Source organism: Passer domesticus, chromosome 15, assembly GCF_036417665.1.
Source record: "Passer domesticus isolate bPasDom1 chromosome 15, bPasDom1.hap1, whole genome shotgun sequence".
Lineage (NCBI taxonomy): Eukaryota > Metazoa > Chordata > Aves > Passeriformes > Passeridae > Passer > Passer domesticus.
In genome coordinates this window covers 3,235,001-3,248,289 of record NC_087488.1, presented here as the reverse complement: position 1 = coordinate 3,248,289, position 13,289 = coordinate 3,235,001, and the positions used below count along the sequence as shown (strand labels likewise).

Genomic DNA, 13,289 nt, shown 5'->3' with positions numbered 1-13,289 from the left:
GGGGAGCTGCTGCTGCTGCTCCAAGCCAGGGAGAGGGGGGACAGGGAAGGGGAAGCAGCTCCGTGAGGGCTGAGCCTGCCCTTCCAACAGGACTGCAGGATGGGTGGGTTTTCCTAAGGCACAGCCTGTGCTTGGGAGCTGCTCCTGCACCTGGGACAAGCTACTCCCAGCCCTGCCTGGAGCCCTGGGGAGCACAAACCATTCTAGAGCAACCCAAACTCAAGGGCTGGCATGGTAAAGCACCTGAGCCAGCCCACGCCCCTCCTGCCACCCCCAGCTCCAGCCCTTCACCTCTGCCCTCTGTGCTCCCCCACCCTGCACCTCCCCAGCTTGGAGTCACCACCAGCTCTGCACCAACCCTCAAGAACAATCCCAAGTGTTAAACTTTCAGCAAAGCCATTTATTCCACTTTCCTGCTCCCACAGATCTCCAGGTAGGGACCCACATGAGCATCCCCAACGCCCCAGAGGGAATTCATGGCACGGCTGCCCCGTTGTGCCAGCACCCCAAGGGGAGCCTGGCCCCTAACACGGGCAGAGGTGCTTGACCAGAAGCCCCAGGCCTCAGCTGTGCCCAGTGCCAACACAGCCACGTCCGAGTCGAGACGGGGCATTTAAAAAATTAGATGTTTTGTTCCTTACAAATGAAAGGGGGACCTGACAGCAGCAGTGTCCCTGAAATCAAAGCGTTATTCTAAGGCTCTGGCGCCCTCATGTAAGCACATGAACTCTCTGCAGGGGCTGTGCAGGTTGATCTGGGAAGCTCGCTAAGAGTTTAATGGCCATAAAAATAAAATCGCTTTTCCCTGCTTTAGACAAACCCAACCCCTCCCGGCTGGGCAGTGGGACCGCGTGGGCAGCCACTGCAGCCAGCCACGGGTCGGAAAGTTAGAAGTCTCTCAGCTCACCCACTTTTAACTGAGCGCCATCGCGGCGGCGTCACTCCATGCCCTCGGCCTGCTCGGCCATGGCGTCAGCGCCCAGCCCCACCTGCTGCTCCAGCGCCTCGGCCTCGCCCTCCAGCCCCACCAGGTGCTGCTCTGCCCCCCCGTGCAACATGCCCGGGTGCTCTGCCCTCTCTCCCAGCTCATTGCCCGCTCTAGCCAGCTCGTTGCCCGCCTTGTGGTGTCCTGCTGCCCCTCCGGCGTGGTCGATGGCCGCCTTCTTCGGCCTCTGCGTGGCAGCCACCGCCTCGGCCAGCTTCTCCTCCGGCACCATGTTCAGGATCTTCAGGGCAAACAGGAGCTGGAACTTGGCGGTTCCTACGAAGGAGTTGGCCAGGAAGTTGGGCAGCCCGCCCATGCGATCCTTCTGGGTGTAGAGGGGGACACGGACCATGCCCATCACCTGCAACAGCACGGGCACGGCTCAGCAGGGGCCACGGCAGCGCCAGCCCCCCGCCCGCACCCTCTGCCCCACACCCTCACCCGGTGCCCGCCAGCCCTCAGCCCAGGCTTGCCCTGCCCCCGTGCCAGGCTCTGCCCCTCCCTCCCACACCAGCCCCTGCCCTTGCTGCCCTCAGCCCCACTGAGCCCCTTCAGTGCCCCTGCCCAAACCCCCCAGGGCCCTGCTCTGCCTGCCCAGCCCCTCAGCCCGGCCCTGGCTCTGCTCCCCCTTCTGCCCCTTTGCAGGGATCCCGCTGCCCCAGGCCACTATGGGAGTCCCACTTTCCCCTCCATCCGTGCCCTGCGTGGTGACACCACGGCTGTCCCACGAGTCCCCCTGCGCCAGGCCACGACCCAGAGCCCGCTGCCTCGGCTCGCGGCTGCCGACACCCACCGGGCGCCCCGTGGGCGCGGGGCAGGCCCCGGCTCTCGCGCTGCCCCGGGCCCGGCCGCCCGCGGGCAGGAAGGTGCCCCCCGCAGGGGAGGAGCTCGGCTCACAGCGACATCACCACACCGAGGTCACGGTCCAGTCCGGGGCACTCGGCCCAGGGCAGGGGGGATCCCCCCGGCTGCAAACGGCCCTCGCCCACATCCTGAGGCCGAGCGGTAACACGGGCTCATCCCTGCGTGGGTGGACACCGGGAAAAGCTGGAGCTCGAGCTGGCTACGCTCGGAGCGGGCGGCACGACCCCGGGCACGGTCCCTAACGCCGCTGCCTCGGGCGGTGCGGGCACCTGCCCACGGCAGCTCGACCTGCGGTGCATTCCCCGGCCGGGCTGGCCAGGGCAGCCCGGCAGACCCAGGAGGGAAGCGGCGCCTTCCCTGGGCTAACTGAGAGCTCGCACACCCCTCGCGGGTGTCCCACCTCCATCCCGTGGTCTCGGGAATGCACCGCGCTGATCTCGATGGTGTGCAGCTCCTCCAGGGTGAGCTGCCTGGCGTAGAAGTGTGCCACCACGCGATGTGGCCCCTCTGTCAGGTGCGAGCACAGATAGTCAGCTTCCGTCAGGCGCACACAGCCTAAACCCAAGCCCAGCACCCGATTCAGACCGTCCTCCAGGGACCAGTAACGGCGATCCACGAACCCCCCGGGAAAGCCCAGCAGTCCGTCAAATCGCATCTGCATCTGCAATAGAGGCGCAGGGTGTTAATGGGGCACGGCGCGGCCCCCGGCGGGGGGCGAGGGGGCGTCACGGGGGCCTCCGGAGGAGCCGGAGGGGCGCGGGAGGCGTCAAGGCCGCTCCGTCGCGGCACTACCGGCCGGCGCATCCAGGACCATCCACCGACAGCGGCCCGGCCGCAGGGCTCCGCGCCCCGGCCGCGCAAGCCCGGGGGCCCGGGAGCTCCCCCCCAGGCTCGGGCCCAGCCTGCCACTACCGCGCTGAACGGGAACTACCGCGGAGCCGCCGCCCCTCAGCCCGCCGCCCCCGAGCCCGCGGCCCGCCCCGCCCCAGCCCAGGGCCCGCCCGCCGCCGCCCTGGCCCCGGCCCCGGCCCCGGTCCCTGCCCGGCCCGGCGCGGCCTCGCCCCCCCTCACCAGCACGGCGTAGCGCAGCGGGATGCGGCCGAACAGCATGCCCGGGTTGGGCGCGTACAGCATGGCGTGGCACGAGTGGCTCCAGCCCGGGCCGAGCCGCATCGCCTCGTACCGCGTGAGCGGCTTCAGCTCGGGCACGCCGGGCACGCCGAGAGTGGGCAGGGGCGGCAGCGCGCCCATGGCGGGCAGCGGGCCCATGGCCGCCATCGTCCCCATGGCCGCCATCGCCTCGCGCCACCGCCGCCCGCTCCGCGCACGCGCCGCGCCCACGGCGCCGCGGGGGCGGGACCGCCACCCGCCCCGGCCAATGGGAGCGCGCCGCGCGCCGCAGGGCCAATGGGCTCTCGGCGGAGCCCGCCAATCGCCGCGCGCGCCAGAGGCGGGGCGGCCGGCGGGCGGTCAATGAGGGGCGGGCGGGCTGCGCGCGCCGCTCGCCTTATTAGGGCAGCGCGGCGCGCGGGGGCCGGCGGCGCGCGCGGCCAATCCCAGCGGAGCGCGCGGGGAAGGAGGGGCGCCGAAGGGCACGCCGGGAAGGAGGCGGGGGCGGGAACGAACGAGCCACCCCCCCACACACACCCCCGCCATGCCCTGGCCACGCCCCCCGCACCAACCCCGCCACTTTGGCCCCGCCTCCCGCCCAGGCAGGATCCCTCAGCCCCTGGCCCCGCCCCCCGGTTGGCCCCGCCCCCGCTGGCCCCGCCCCCGGCGCAGACGCAGTGCGGCGGCTGCTCCACGGTTTATTACTACAAACATGGACGGGGAGCGGGACGGGCCCCGGGACCCCCGCAGAAGCAGAACAAGGCACACGGCGTGGGCAGCGCCGGGCTCTGCGGGAACGGGGGGCACCCCGAACGGGCTGGGCCGGGCTGGCCCCCGCCCTCCGCCGCTCCCGCGGAGCCCCGCGCCCCGGCAAGGCAGGGAGGGCCACAGCTATGTACAGGGGCAGTGACAGCAAAGGGCTGTGCTCGGTACGTACAAAATATACATCGGTAGTGTCCTTCATCTGCCGCCCCGGCCCCACGGCCACGTCCCGCGGCGGCAGCAGCCCCTCCCCGGCGCAGGGAGCATGCACGGGCGGGGCCGCCCACGGGCACGGGCAGCCCGGCCCTCACGGAGCGCTCTGCTCGTCCTCCAGGTGCAGACGCGTCTGCTCGAAGAGAAGGGGCTGCGTGGGGCTGCCGGTGCCGCGGACGGGGAGCGTCTTGGTGAAGTCGGACGAGCCTGGGTGAGGACAGGGAGTTCAGTGCCAGCCCCGGGAGCCTGGCCGGGTGTCAGCCATCCCTCCCACTGGACTGAGCACAGGAGGTGGGGCTGCAGCCAGCCACTCCTCCCCTCGGGCGCAGGCTGAGTGTCACGGGTGGGACACGGGGGGGACGCGGTGTGCCACAGGCTGGGAGAAGCCAGCAGGGCCCTGGGTGTTGGTGGTGTCCTGGCACTCGGGGACAGCAGGAATGCTGTGCCAGCACTGGGAAGGGAGCGAGGACAGAGCCAGCAGTGCAGCCTGGCTGGTTTGCTGCCCCTCCTTCCCTGCCCACGGCCAGGACCAGCCCCATCCCCGCTGTCTGCCAGCACTCCCAGGAGGGCCCTGCTGCCCCCCACAACAGGGATGCGTAAGAAGAACGAGAAGACGTACCAGCTTACTCCTCTATACCAACAGAGCAGGAATCAGGACCAAGTGCTGCCCAAGACAGGAGGGAGGAAGGCAGACAGAGAGGGAAGGAGACATTAGAGAGGTAACTCAGAACAGACTGCGACTCTACGGAAGAAAACAGGCTGCAACAACAACAGTCAGAGGTGAGGACAGCGCAGTGTCCCTGTCCCTGTCACACCGGGACCCTCCCTGTCGTGACAGCACCGCCTGTCCCCAGCTGCTGGCCCACAGGGCTCCCCTCCCTCACCCCAAGCAGGAGCACACTTGGGAGCACACAGCAGGCCCTTGTCTCACACAACTGTGCTGGGAGCGGCTGTGGCCCGAAGAGAAGAAAGGAGGGGAAGGACAGAGACACGAGGGTGAGGGAGAAGGAGAGAGAGGGGGTCACCTCTGTATAATCCCCGCTGCCCACCGCTCACCCTGGGAGCCCGTGCACCGGGCAGGACTGCTCCAGCCCCACGCCAGGGCTGTGGGACAGGGCTCCACGGGCCCCGGCCCCGCTGGCGCGGCCGTTACCTGGCAGGAAGACGTCGACCGGGGCGTCGCTCTCGGAGCGCGTCAGGCTCCGGCTCTCGCCGCAGCCGCCGTCCTGCAGCACGTCTTCCACCGAGGGCGGGCGGCTACCTGGAACCAGCCCAGAGCACGGCCCCTCAGCCCCCGGGCGCCCACGGCCAGGGTGGGTGGAGCTCTTGCATGTGGGGAAGCTCCCCAGGCCCCCCAGCCCCGCTGCAGTGCTGGTCACACTGGCCCGGGTCACAGTGCCAAAGGGCCACCTCTTCACGTGCAGCCTCCTGGCCCAAAGTGTGCCCATCACTCCTCTCTCACCCCATCCTTCTCCCCTCTAGGTGTTGACTGAGCAACAGAGACCCATCCCAAGGACCCAGAGGCCCATTCTGTGTGCCCAGTACCATGGATGTGCTCTCACCAGGACCCCAGTGGTGTCCTCACTGGTGCAAGCAGAGCTTGTGGCATGGAAAGCTCTACCTGAGTAGAGCTCAGAGCAAGGCAAGATGCTTGGCAAATAAACCAGGGAAACCTGTGGATTTTGCTCTCTTGCCTGGGACCTTTCCCTGGTGAAGAACAGAGCCTCAGAGATGGACTTAGGGGGCTGGATGTTTCTGAGCTCATTTGTTCATTCCCCAGTTGTCCCTGTCCCACCCAACAGCACTGAACACCGAGCCGAGGTCTGGCTGCACCCACACCTACCCTGCTGCACCGATGAGGCCTCCTCCAGCTCTTCCCCTGCCACGCTCTGTAAGGAGGGACAGCACAGGTTACTTCTGCAGCTGGAGCCTTTGCTGTGCCATTCTCCTGCTCTGGCTTTCTCCAGGGAGCTGTGCTCGGGGCCAGGGCTTGTTCCAGGGCAGGAGCAGGGGCTACCCCAGTGCTGTAGCACTGCAGGCTGGGATTGGAGGGGTCTTACCAGCAAGGTGGTAAGGTGGAAGCTCCTAATGCCAGCTCCCACCCCTGCCCCAAACACTGCCAGGCATGCCCAGGATGCTGGGGAAGGTCAGCTCTGCCATGACTGAGTGGTTTTCCACTGCCAAAGAGGTGTCAGGAGCACAGGGAGTGGCTACCTCCTTCCCCAGGGGGCCTTAGGGGTAACCAAAGCAAGACTCTTGGCTCAGGCAATGGTCCTTCAGGAGGCACTTCCCATGTCCCAGCAGAGCACACACTTACCTCTGGAGAGCTGGTCTCCCTCAGGACCAGCTCACCCCCGCTCAGCACCGCCTGCGAGTCAGAGTCCTCGGAGAGCTTCTCCTCATCCTCCTCATGGATTGGGGATGAGGGAGACCGTAGTGTGCTGCAGCAAGAGAAACTCCATTTGCAGGGAGCTGCCAGCGCCCTGGGGCCTGCAGGACTTGGGGGCAGCACAAGCCTGCTCTCATGAGCAGGAGCTCAGAGTGGGGAGCTGAATTCATCATGGCCACATGGGGAACAGCAGCAGCAGGGCAGGACAGAGCCAAGTGGTGCCAAACTCCAGCACAGCAACAAGAGGCTCAGGTCCCACCCTGCTCCTCACACTTTCAGGGCTCCCTTCCCAGGTGAAAATCTGGGCTGGAGCAGTGAGGAGTGCCAGGAACAAACCCAGTCTGATCTGATCAGAACAGCCCCATATCCTCACCTAACCCCTCCATCACAGGGCCAACAGAGGAGCCTTCAGACAAGAACTACAGGATCTCAATTCAGCACTTTGTGCTCTGAAATCCAGGTCACTCCTCCCCATTCCTTTGCTCCTGAGGAGCTTCATGGAAAGCTGAAATCCAATGAGGCTTGGACATCAAATGTAAATTCTAGGACTAAGTGCATTGGGAAGGAGACACTTCCATCCAAAGCCTTTACTGTGGGGGTGGTGAGGCCCTGGCACAGGCTGCCCAGAGAAGCTGTGGCTGCTCCGCCCCTGGAAGTGTCCAAGGCCAGGCTGGAAGGAGCGTGGAGCCACCTGGGATAGTGGAAGTTGTCTGTCCACAGCAGGGAGTTGCAATGAGATGAGCTTAATGGCCCTTCCCAAAGCAAACCATTTTGTGATTCTATGATTAAATTCTCCTTGTTAAAAATCCTCTTTCTTTTGGTGACAGAGCCAGTCCTTAGGAGACTGTAACCAGGCTGAACACAGGGACAATGTCCCAGTTCCCTCCCTGGCACAAGCACCTGCTGGCCTCCTGAAGTTCTGGGTTAGCTGTGCTAACAGCAGTGGTGGGACCAGCCAGAGCCTCTCCTGGCTCGCGGTGCGTGTGGCCACCAAGCCTCAGGGCTGGCGAGAGGAGCAGACCCCGTGCCCTGCTGACCTGTCTGGAGACTTGCTGCGCTTGCCCTTTGGGTGGGCGCCCTCCAGGGCTCTGTCCATGGCCACGAGCGGGCGGCTGGCGGGGGGCAGCCCGTCCCCCAGCCCCGAGTAGGAGATCTCGTCGTACAGAGGGGCCGAGGGCAGCGCGGGCGACGCCGAGCGCAGCCCGTTCAGCGCTTCCAGCAGCGAGATGGGCTCGTAGCCTGCGGGGATGTTGTCAGAGCTCTGCGGGTGACAAACAGGGGGGTGGTAGGAAAGCATCGCCAGGCTGGAAGCCTGCTGCTCCCCCCAGGCAGCCCAGCCCCACAGCCACCTCTCCAGGCCTCCTTGGCGCCTTCCCTGGACGGCCACACCTTCCCCTCAGGGCTGCAGTGCTGGTGATGCTCCAGGCAAGCTCCCAGAGCAGTGCTTGAGAGGTTGGGCATCCCCCTGATGTGCTTTCAAGAGCTGGGCAAGGAGGGTGAGGAAGCAGGCTCCTAAAAAGCTGCTATAAAATACATTTGGATTTTTTTCCCCTGAAAGCTCCTCCAGCGGTTCAGAGACATTTCCAGCTCAATGAACATCCCACTTGTGCTCCCAGCCATGGAACATGCAGCTGTTTCACAGCACCACCAGTGTCACCAAGGCAGAGCTGAAGGAGGGGAGCATGTGTGCACCAGCTGAGAGATGGTTCTTGAAGCCTACCCCAATTCCAGTTCTCCCATGTCCTCTGAGCTGCTAACACTGGCTCCATGCACAGCCAGCTCTGCTAAAAGGCAGGAAAGGGATCACAAAACCACTGGCCTCGTTAGGAGGAGGAAACCCACACCAACTCCCATTCTCTCTCTAAATCACAAAGCTGCCACTCAAAGGGACCCTTGCAAAGCCATTAAATCAACACTGGTAACTCCAAAAAAACTCCTGATCATAAAGACCCTGTGCACCCAGAGACAAATGGGGTTTATCCTGAGCCCAGGAGGCCACAGGCAGCTCAGCCCAGCCTGATGCAAATCAGGAGGTGACACTCCCACACTTCAGGCTACATTAAATTGAGATGTTTCAGCCCTGTGTCCTCAAGGAGGTGGTTCTAAGCTGTACAGAGGATGGCACCATGCTGCTCAGCCTGGCCATGAACCTCCACAGCCTCTGTGTGCCCCGTGTCTCAGTCACACCTGCAGATGAACCTGCCCAGCAGCCTGTACCAACACAGCCCTGATTTGGTGAGAGCTGAGTGCTGAACTGACTCACCTTGGTCACAGGAGGAGTTAGGGCTGTTGGGGAGGGAAGAATGAGTGGCACCTGGGGTCAATCCCCAAGTACTGGTGCTGTGAGTGTTGTGAGCTTTGAAGATAAAGAGCTCAGCTAAAGAAGGCATGGGTTCCCAGCTGCTGCCAGCTGTAGGTGGTGGAGCCAAAAGCCATCTCCAAAAAACTTTTCATCTGCAGACAGAAATCCAGCTGTGCTATTCTGTGTACAGAAAAGTCAGGGAGACAAACTGCCCTGGATTCCTGTTTGGGGCTTTGTCTCCTGGCTGTGCAGGGCAGGCCCTGAGGGTTCAAAGGCTGCCTGTTGCTGTGCTGAAAGCTCAGGTTGCACAGCACAGCTCAGAGCCTGGAGGAGGATTTCCCAGCCAATGGCTAGGACACCCTCTCTGGGACACCATTCCCTTCTGGGACACTCAGGAACACTACCAGTCCTTGTGGGAGCCTTGCAGAGAGCCAGGTCATGCCAGAATGGGTTCAAACCTGAACCAGCACCAGGTTTTCTCCAGCCCTTCAAGCCCAGCAAGCCATGTTCCTACAAGGCCGAGCATCAGAGGTGGCTTGAGCAAAAACAAAACCTGCAACTTCCTTGACAGAGATGACAGCCATGGCTGCATTTGATGGGGGTAAACAAAGAGGGCACAAACAGCCTGCCTGGCCTGGGGGCTCCCTCAGGTTTCCCCTTCCCAGCTCCTGGACCCCCACAATTGCCATTCATGCTGTCCCCAGCACAGCACTGCAGTTACACTGCCAAACCCACTCAGAGGGTCCCCAGCCAAGACAAGCTCCATCCTTCCTGTTCCTGTAAAAGCAAACCAGCCTGTCACAGCCAGTGCTCCTGAATGCAAGACCAGCTCCAGCTGCACCTCTACATGCCAGCACCACAAACCACACCAAGATGTGCCCACACCAAACTGCCCAGGGGATGAGGTAAGTGCAAGGAAGCTTTTGGGTGAGCTTGGGACTGCAGCTTGCCCACAGTCCTAAGAAGCTGTGAAAACATCTTGGCCAGGAACCATAAATCAGCCAGGGGACAGTCCCTGAGAGTCAGCATCAGACCCCTGTGCCAAGCTTGCTTGTTCCTCCACAGGCAAACCAGGGATGTCAGTGATTATCTGTGCAGGGTGTGAGCATCTCACTGCCAGTGTGAAGGATGTGGAGTGTCACAGCCTGGCAGGGGCACAGGCCAAACCCAGAGTGTCAGCAAGCCCTCGTGTGTGACACTGCCACGTGCAGGTGACACCGCTGGCAGAGCTGCCAAGTGCAACCAGCAGAGTCCACTTACTGTTCTCACTTCCCTCCTAGGCTTCCTGCTGGGCAGGGAGACAGAGCTCACCTTAAGGGGTTTAAAGGGGTGCTGTCAAGAGAAAACCATGTTTTAAAGAAGTTGTTTCTTGAGGTTAAGTGACAGGAAGAGACACACAGCATCTCCTCACCTCGCTGCAGGTGACAGCACCGTGTCCTCCACACACCACACTCTGCTTCACAACCCTCAGCCTTCACCACCCTATTCCTCAGCCCCAGCTGAAGGCAGCAGAGGGCAGCTGGATAAAGGCAACCTTTTTCTGTGACAGTATCTGTTCCCATGAAAGCCTGTAGGATGGTCTAGATGCACGTGTCCTTCTCCTCACTCTAATCTTGGTGTCTCACCAGAGCCAGCTGTGCAACAGCGCTGCCCTTGCCACACTGGGACATGCAGCTGGGCCCTGAGGCCACCAGCACGACACCTCCCATCCCACACTCCCTCAGATGCATGCCAAGACACCCAGGGAAGCTGCCACAAGGAGGCCTTTCTACTGCCATGCTGGGAACCCCAGTGCCAAGGGCATTTCATCCGTGTGCTGCCACAGAGATGTGTTTGCAAGTCAAAACTGGAACCCTTCTGCCCCGTTTTCACAGCTCCCACCCTGTCATGCCCAGAGTCTGCCACTTTTCTGTTGGGCCAGGCAACAAGAAACCTTCTCGTCCTGAGATTTCTGTGGATTTGTTTCCTCTAGTCCAGTTGTGTTGATAAGAAAAGGCAGCACTGCTTGGGAAGCCCTCAGAGGAGGGTGTGACCAAGCCTCCTGAGGTCCCAGCCATCAGTCCAAGCAACTCATGCACCCAGCAGCTCTTGCTCAGGCTGAGACCAACGGGCAGGCTTTGCACAGGCTCAGCAGGTACTCACAGAGTGCTCATCATGGTCCACACTCTGTGCCAGGACAGGGCTGAACGACACCGGCGACAGAGCCCCCGGCTTCTTCCTCACCGCCCGGATCTGCAGCAGGGCACGGAAGGCTGGGAGAGAACAGGAGGTGGTGACTGCACAGCCCAGCAGGGCCAGGCCATGCCACAAACACACTGTGGGCACGAAGGAGCTCCCCTGGGCATGGGGAGTGGGGCCATGGAGAGCCCCAAAGCCAAGGGATGGAGTTGGGCTCCCATTGATCTGCACAGGGAAGGGATCTGCTGGCTGAACAAGTCTGGGTGCACAGAGCCCTGGTGGAGAACAGGCACTGCCTGCCCCAGTACAGTCATGGACAGGGTACTTCAGCTACTCTGCAAGTGTAGAGGCCCAGAGAAGTTCCCCTTAAGGGTAGGTCACAACAACACAGTAAGAAAAACATGAGCTCAGCCTCAGGAGTGCACTGCATGCTACAGGTTGGGTGGGGGAGTCATTAAATCCCCTTTGGGCTCCTTCAGACCCCACAAACCTCAGCCCTGGGGTGGTGAAAGGCTCCAGCTGAAGGTTAGTGCCTGTACTCCTGTCTCCAGCACAGCCACCCCTCAGTCCTCCCACCACCAGAGCTTTGATCTCCACTCCCTGCAGATCTCTCCTATCTGCAGATGTTTCACATGGCTTGTTCCTCTGTGCCAAGGGTGCACACAAACAAGCCAGATATCTGTTCTGATGCAGCTGTGAGGACCTGCCAGGCATGTTCCTAGTTCTTGTTGCACCTAGCCCCTTCAAGATCAGCCTAGAGCCAGAGAACAGAGGTACAAATCTATCCCTGCTGCCTCTGCACTCCCCAGCAGCAGATTCCCAGGAAGTCTGAGATGGGGGCATTTTCCAAACAAATACAACCTACTCCCCTACAGCCTGCAGATGGGACAATGTTGTTCCTGTGTCTTAAGATGTGCTACTTATAGTCAAAGCAGTCTGGCACTTCCTCTGGTGAGATCTTGCATTTGGTTACTGCTCTTTTCCATGTTTGGGCTGTTTGGACTTAATTTCTCAGGCCAAACATCAGTCTCAGGCTCTTTATTTCTTTCCCTGAGAACTGTCAGTTAGAAACAATCAAATACCTCAGAGACCAGGGGGTAAAACCCACACTCTGCCCCTTCCAGCAGGAACACAAAATTCTCAAGGGCCTCCTGTGCCTCTGTGCTTTTGAAAAAACACAGAATTCAGCAAATGCTGCCTGAGTGTCAAAACATGTATTTAAGTTTTTCCATCTTTTGGGAGCTGAGCAATGCAGGGGTTAAGCCAATCCTCCTAACTCCTGGCAGAGCAAAAGACTCCAAACTGACTGTTACCTCATCCCTGCCTCCTGGTGAAACCTGGGTAAGGTTGTCAGAAGATTAAAAAAAAAAATGCTGTGTACTTGGACACCCCTCCAGTGGTGCTGGTGCTCTCTCAGCCAGATACCCTCAGGATAAAGCTTCTCCATCCCTTCCTTTGGGGGATTTTCCATCATCTTCACCAAAACACAAGAACTGCTGAAATGGCACAGCCCAGAGCACCTGCACCTTCAGATCCACCCAGGGACAGGGTGAGTGAAGAGAGCCCTTCTCCTCCAATGCTGAGCCTTGGGGTGGGGGACTGAAAAGAGGCTCCTCCTGCCAGGAGCTGGGCAGGGCCAGGTGTCTCAGTTGGAAATGGGTGTGTATTCTTCTCCTGTCTGATGGGGCAGTTATCTTCTGTTCATGGGGCAGTTTTCTTTCTCTCTCCCACAGCCCATCCTCCCTCCAGGAGATCTCTGCTGTCCATGGCCACTGAGTGTCCCTGCATGGCTGATCAAATTCCAGCATCCCATGGGGAGATGCCCTGCCCAGGGCAGGAGCCAAGCATTCCTACCTGGATACAATCTGAGCCTGGAACAGCACAGCAGCCTTTGCCCACTGCATTCCCAGAGGAGCAGCTTTCTCCTGCCCTGCATTCCCAGAGGAGCAGCTTTTTCCTGCCCTGCATTCCCAGAGGAAGAGCAGGCCCATCTCCAGCAGCCCTGGAGCTCCAGAGGAAAACTCCCCCCTTGTGCAGGATCCCTGCTCCAGCAGAAGCACAGCTGGCACTGCAGGAGGGCTGAGCCCCCATGGGATGGGACTGTGCCACCACCCTGACCCACAGGGCTCAGCTCCTGCTCTGACTGTGTCAGTGGTGTTTTGTATTACTGCATCTTTATTTTATTTTAATTTTCTTCCCTAACAAAGAACTGTTATTCCTGCTCCTGTATCTTTGCTGACAGCCCCCTTAATGTCAAAATAATAATTCAGAGGGAGAGTTTTACATTTTCCATTTCAGGGGAGGCTCCTGCCTTCCTTAGCAGACACCTGTCTTGTCAAACCTAGACACCAGGGCACTCATGAGCCTGCAGAGGGGCAGGGGCTGGCCTGGGCATTCATGGACCCTGCAGATGATGGGGCAGGGGCTGGCCTGGTGGCCTGGGCACTCAGGGACCCTGCAGATGGGGCAGTTGTTGCCCTGTGTCG

The 13,289-nt window shown here is 61.3% G+C and overlaps 2 protein-coding genes and 1 long non-coding RNA gene across 6 annotated transcripts in view; 1 reads left to right on the top strand and 2 right to left on the bottom strand.

Annotated features, from left to right (window-relative positions):
- Positions 1-379: 379 nt before the first annotated feature.
- On the bottom strand, positions 380-3,194 carry NUDT16L1 (nudix hydrolase 16 like 1). 2 transcript variants are annotated; one of them, XM_064390966.1, is made up of 3 exons: positions 2,921-3,186; positions 2,250-2,510; positions 380-1,346 (listed from the first exon to the last, which is right to left on the bottom strand). In XM_064390966.1, the coding sequence occupies exons 1-3, from the start codon at positions 3,143-3,145 to the stop codon at positions 939-941; spliced, it is 894 nt and encodes a 297-aa protein (XP_064247036.1). In that variant the 5' UTR covers positions 3,146-3,186; the 3' UTR covers positions 380-938. The 2 variants fall into 2 exon arrangements, with proteins under 2 accessions (XP_064247036.1, XP_064247037.1); XM_064390967.1 differs by lacking the exon at positions 2,250-2,510 and having other exon boundaries at positions 2,921-3,194.
- A 449-nt stretch (positions 3,195-3,643) lies between these two features.
- Positions 3,644-13,289, bottom strand: part of MGRN1 (mahogunin ring finger 1) — a 49,874-nt gene continuing 40,228 nt past the window's right edge. The window contains exons 11-17 of one of the 3 annotated variants that reach the window (XM_064389918.1): positions 10,768-10,877; positions 9,886-9,957; positions 7,361-7,584; positions 6,252-6,375; positions 5,778-5,823; positions 5,088-5,195; positions 3,644-4,141 (exon numbers count right to left, since the gene is read on the bottom strand). In XM_064389918.1, the coding sequence (XP_064245988.1) occupies positions 4,029-4,141; positions 5,088-5,195; positions 5,778-5,823; positions 6,252-6,375; positions 7,361-7,584; positions 9,886-9,957; positions 10,768-10,877 (797 nt within the window). In that variant the 3' untranslated portion in view covers positions 3,644-4,028. Of the gene's footprint in view, positions 4,142-4,553; positions 4,599-5,087; positions 5,196-5,777; positions 5,824-6,251; positions 6,376-7,360; positions 7,585-9,885; positions 9,958-10,767; positions 10,878-13,289 lie in introns of all 3 variants that reach the window. The other 2 variants (XM_064389917.1, XM_064389916.1) reach the window with 2 other exon arrangements.
- Positions 4,286-5,612, top strand: LOC135281228 (uncharacterized). Its single transcript, XR_010347937.1, has 2 exons — positions 4,286-4,714; positions 5,417-5,612. It is a non-coding gene; the product is annotated as an uncharacterized LOC135281228 (long non-coding RNA).

Coding starts and splice junctions, on each gene's coding strand:
- NUDT16L1 (XM_064390966.1), bottom strand. CDS start 3,145: ATGGCGGCCATGGGGACGATGGCGGCCATGGGCCCGCTGCCCGCCATG. Junction 2,511..2,920: donor CGCTGCGCTACGCCGTGCTG/GTGAGGGGGGGC, acceptor CCTCTATTGCAG/ATGCAGATGCGATTTGACGG. Junction 1,347..2,249: donor CCCGAGACCACGGGATGGAG/GTGGGACACCCG, acceptor GTGCTGTTGCAG/GTGATGGGCATGGTCCGTGT.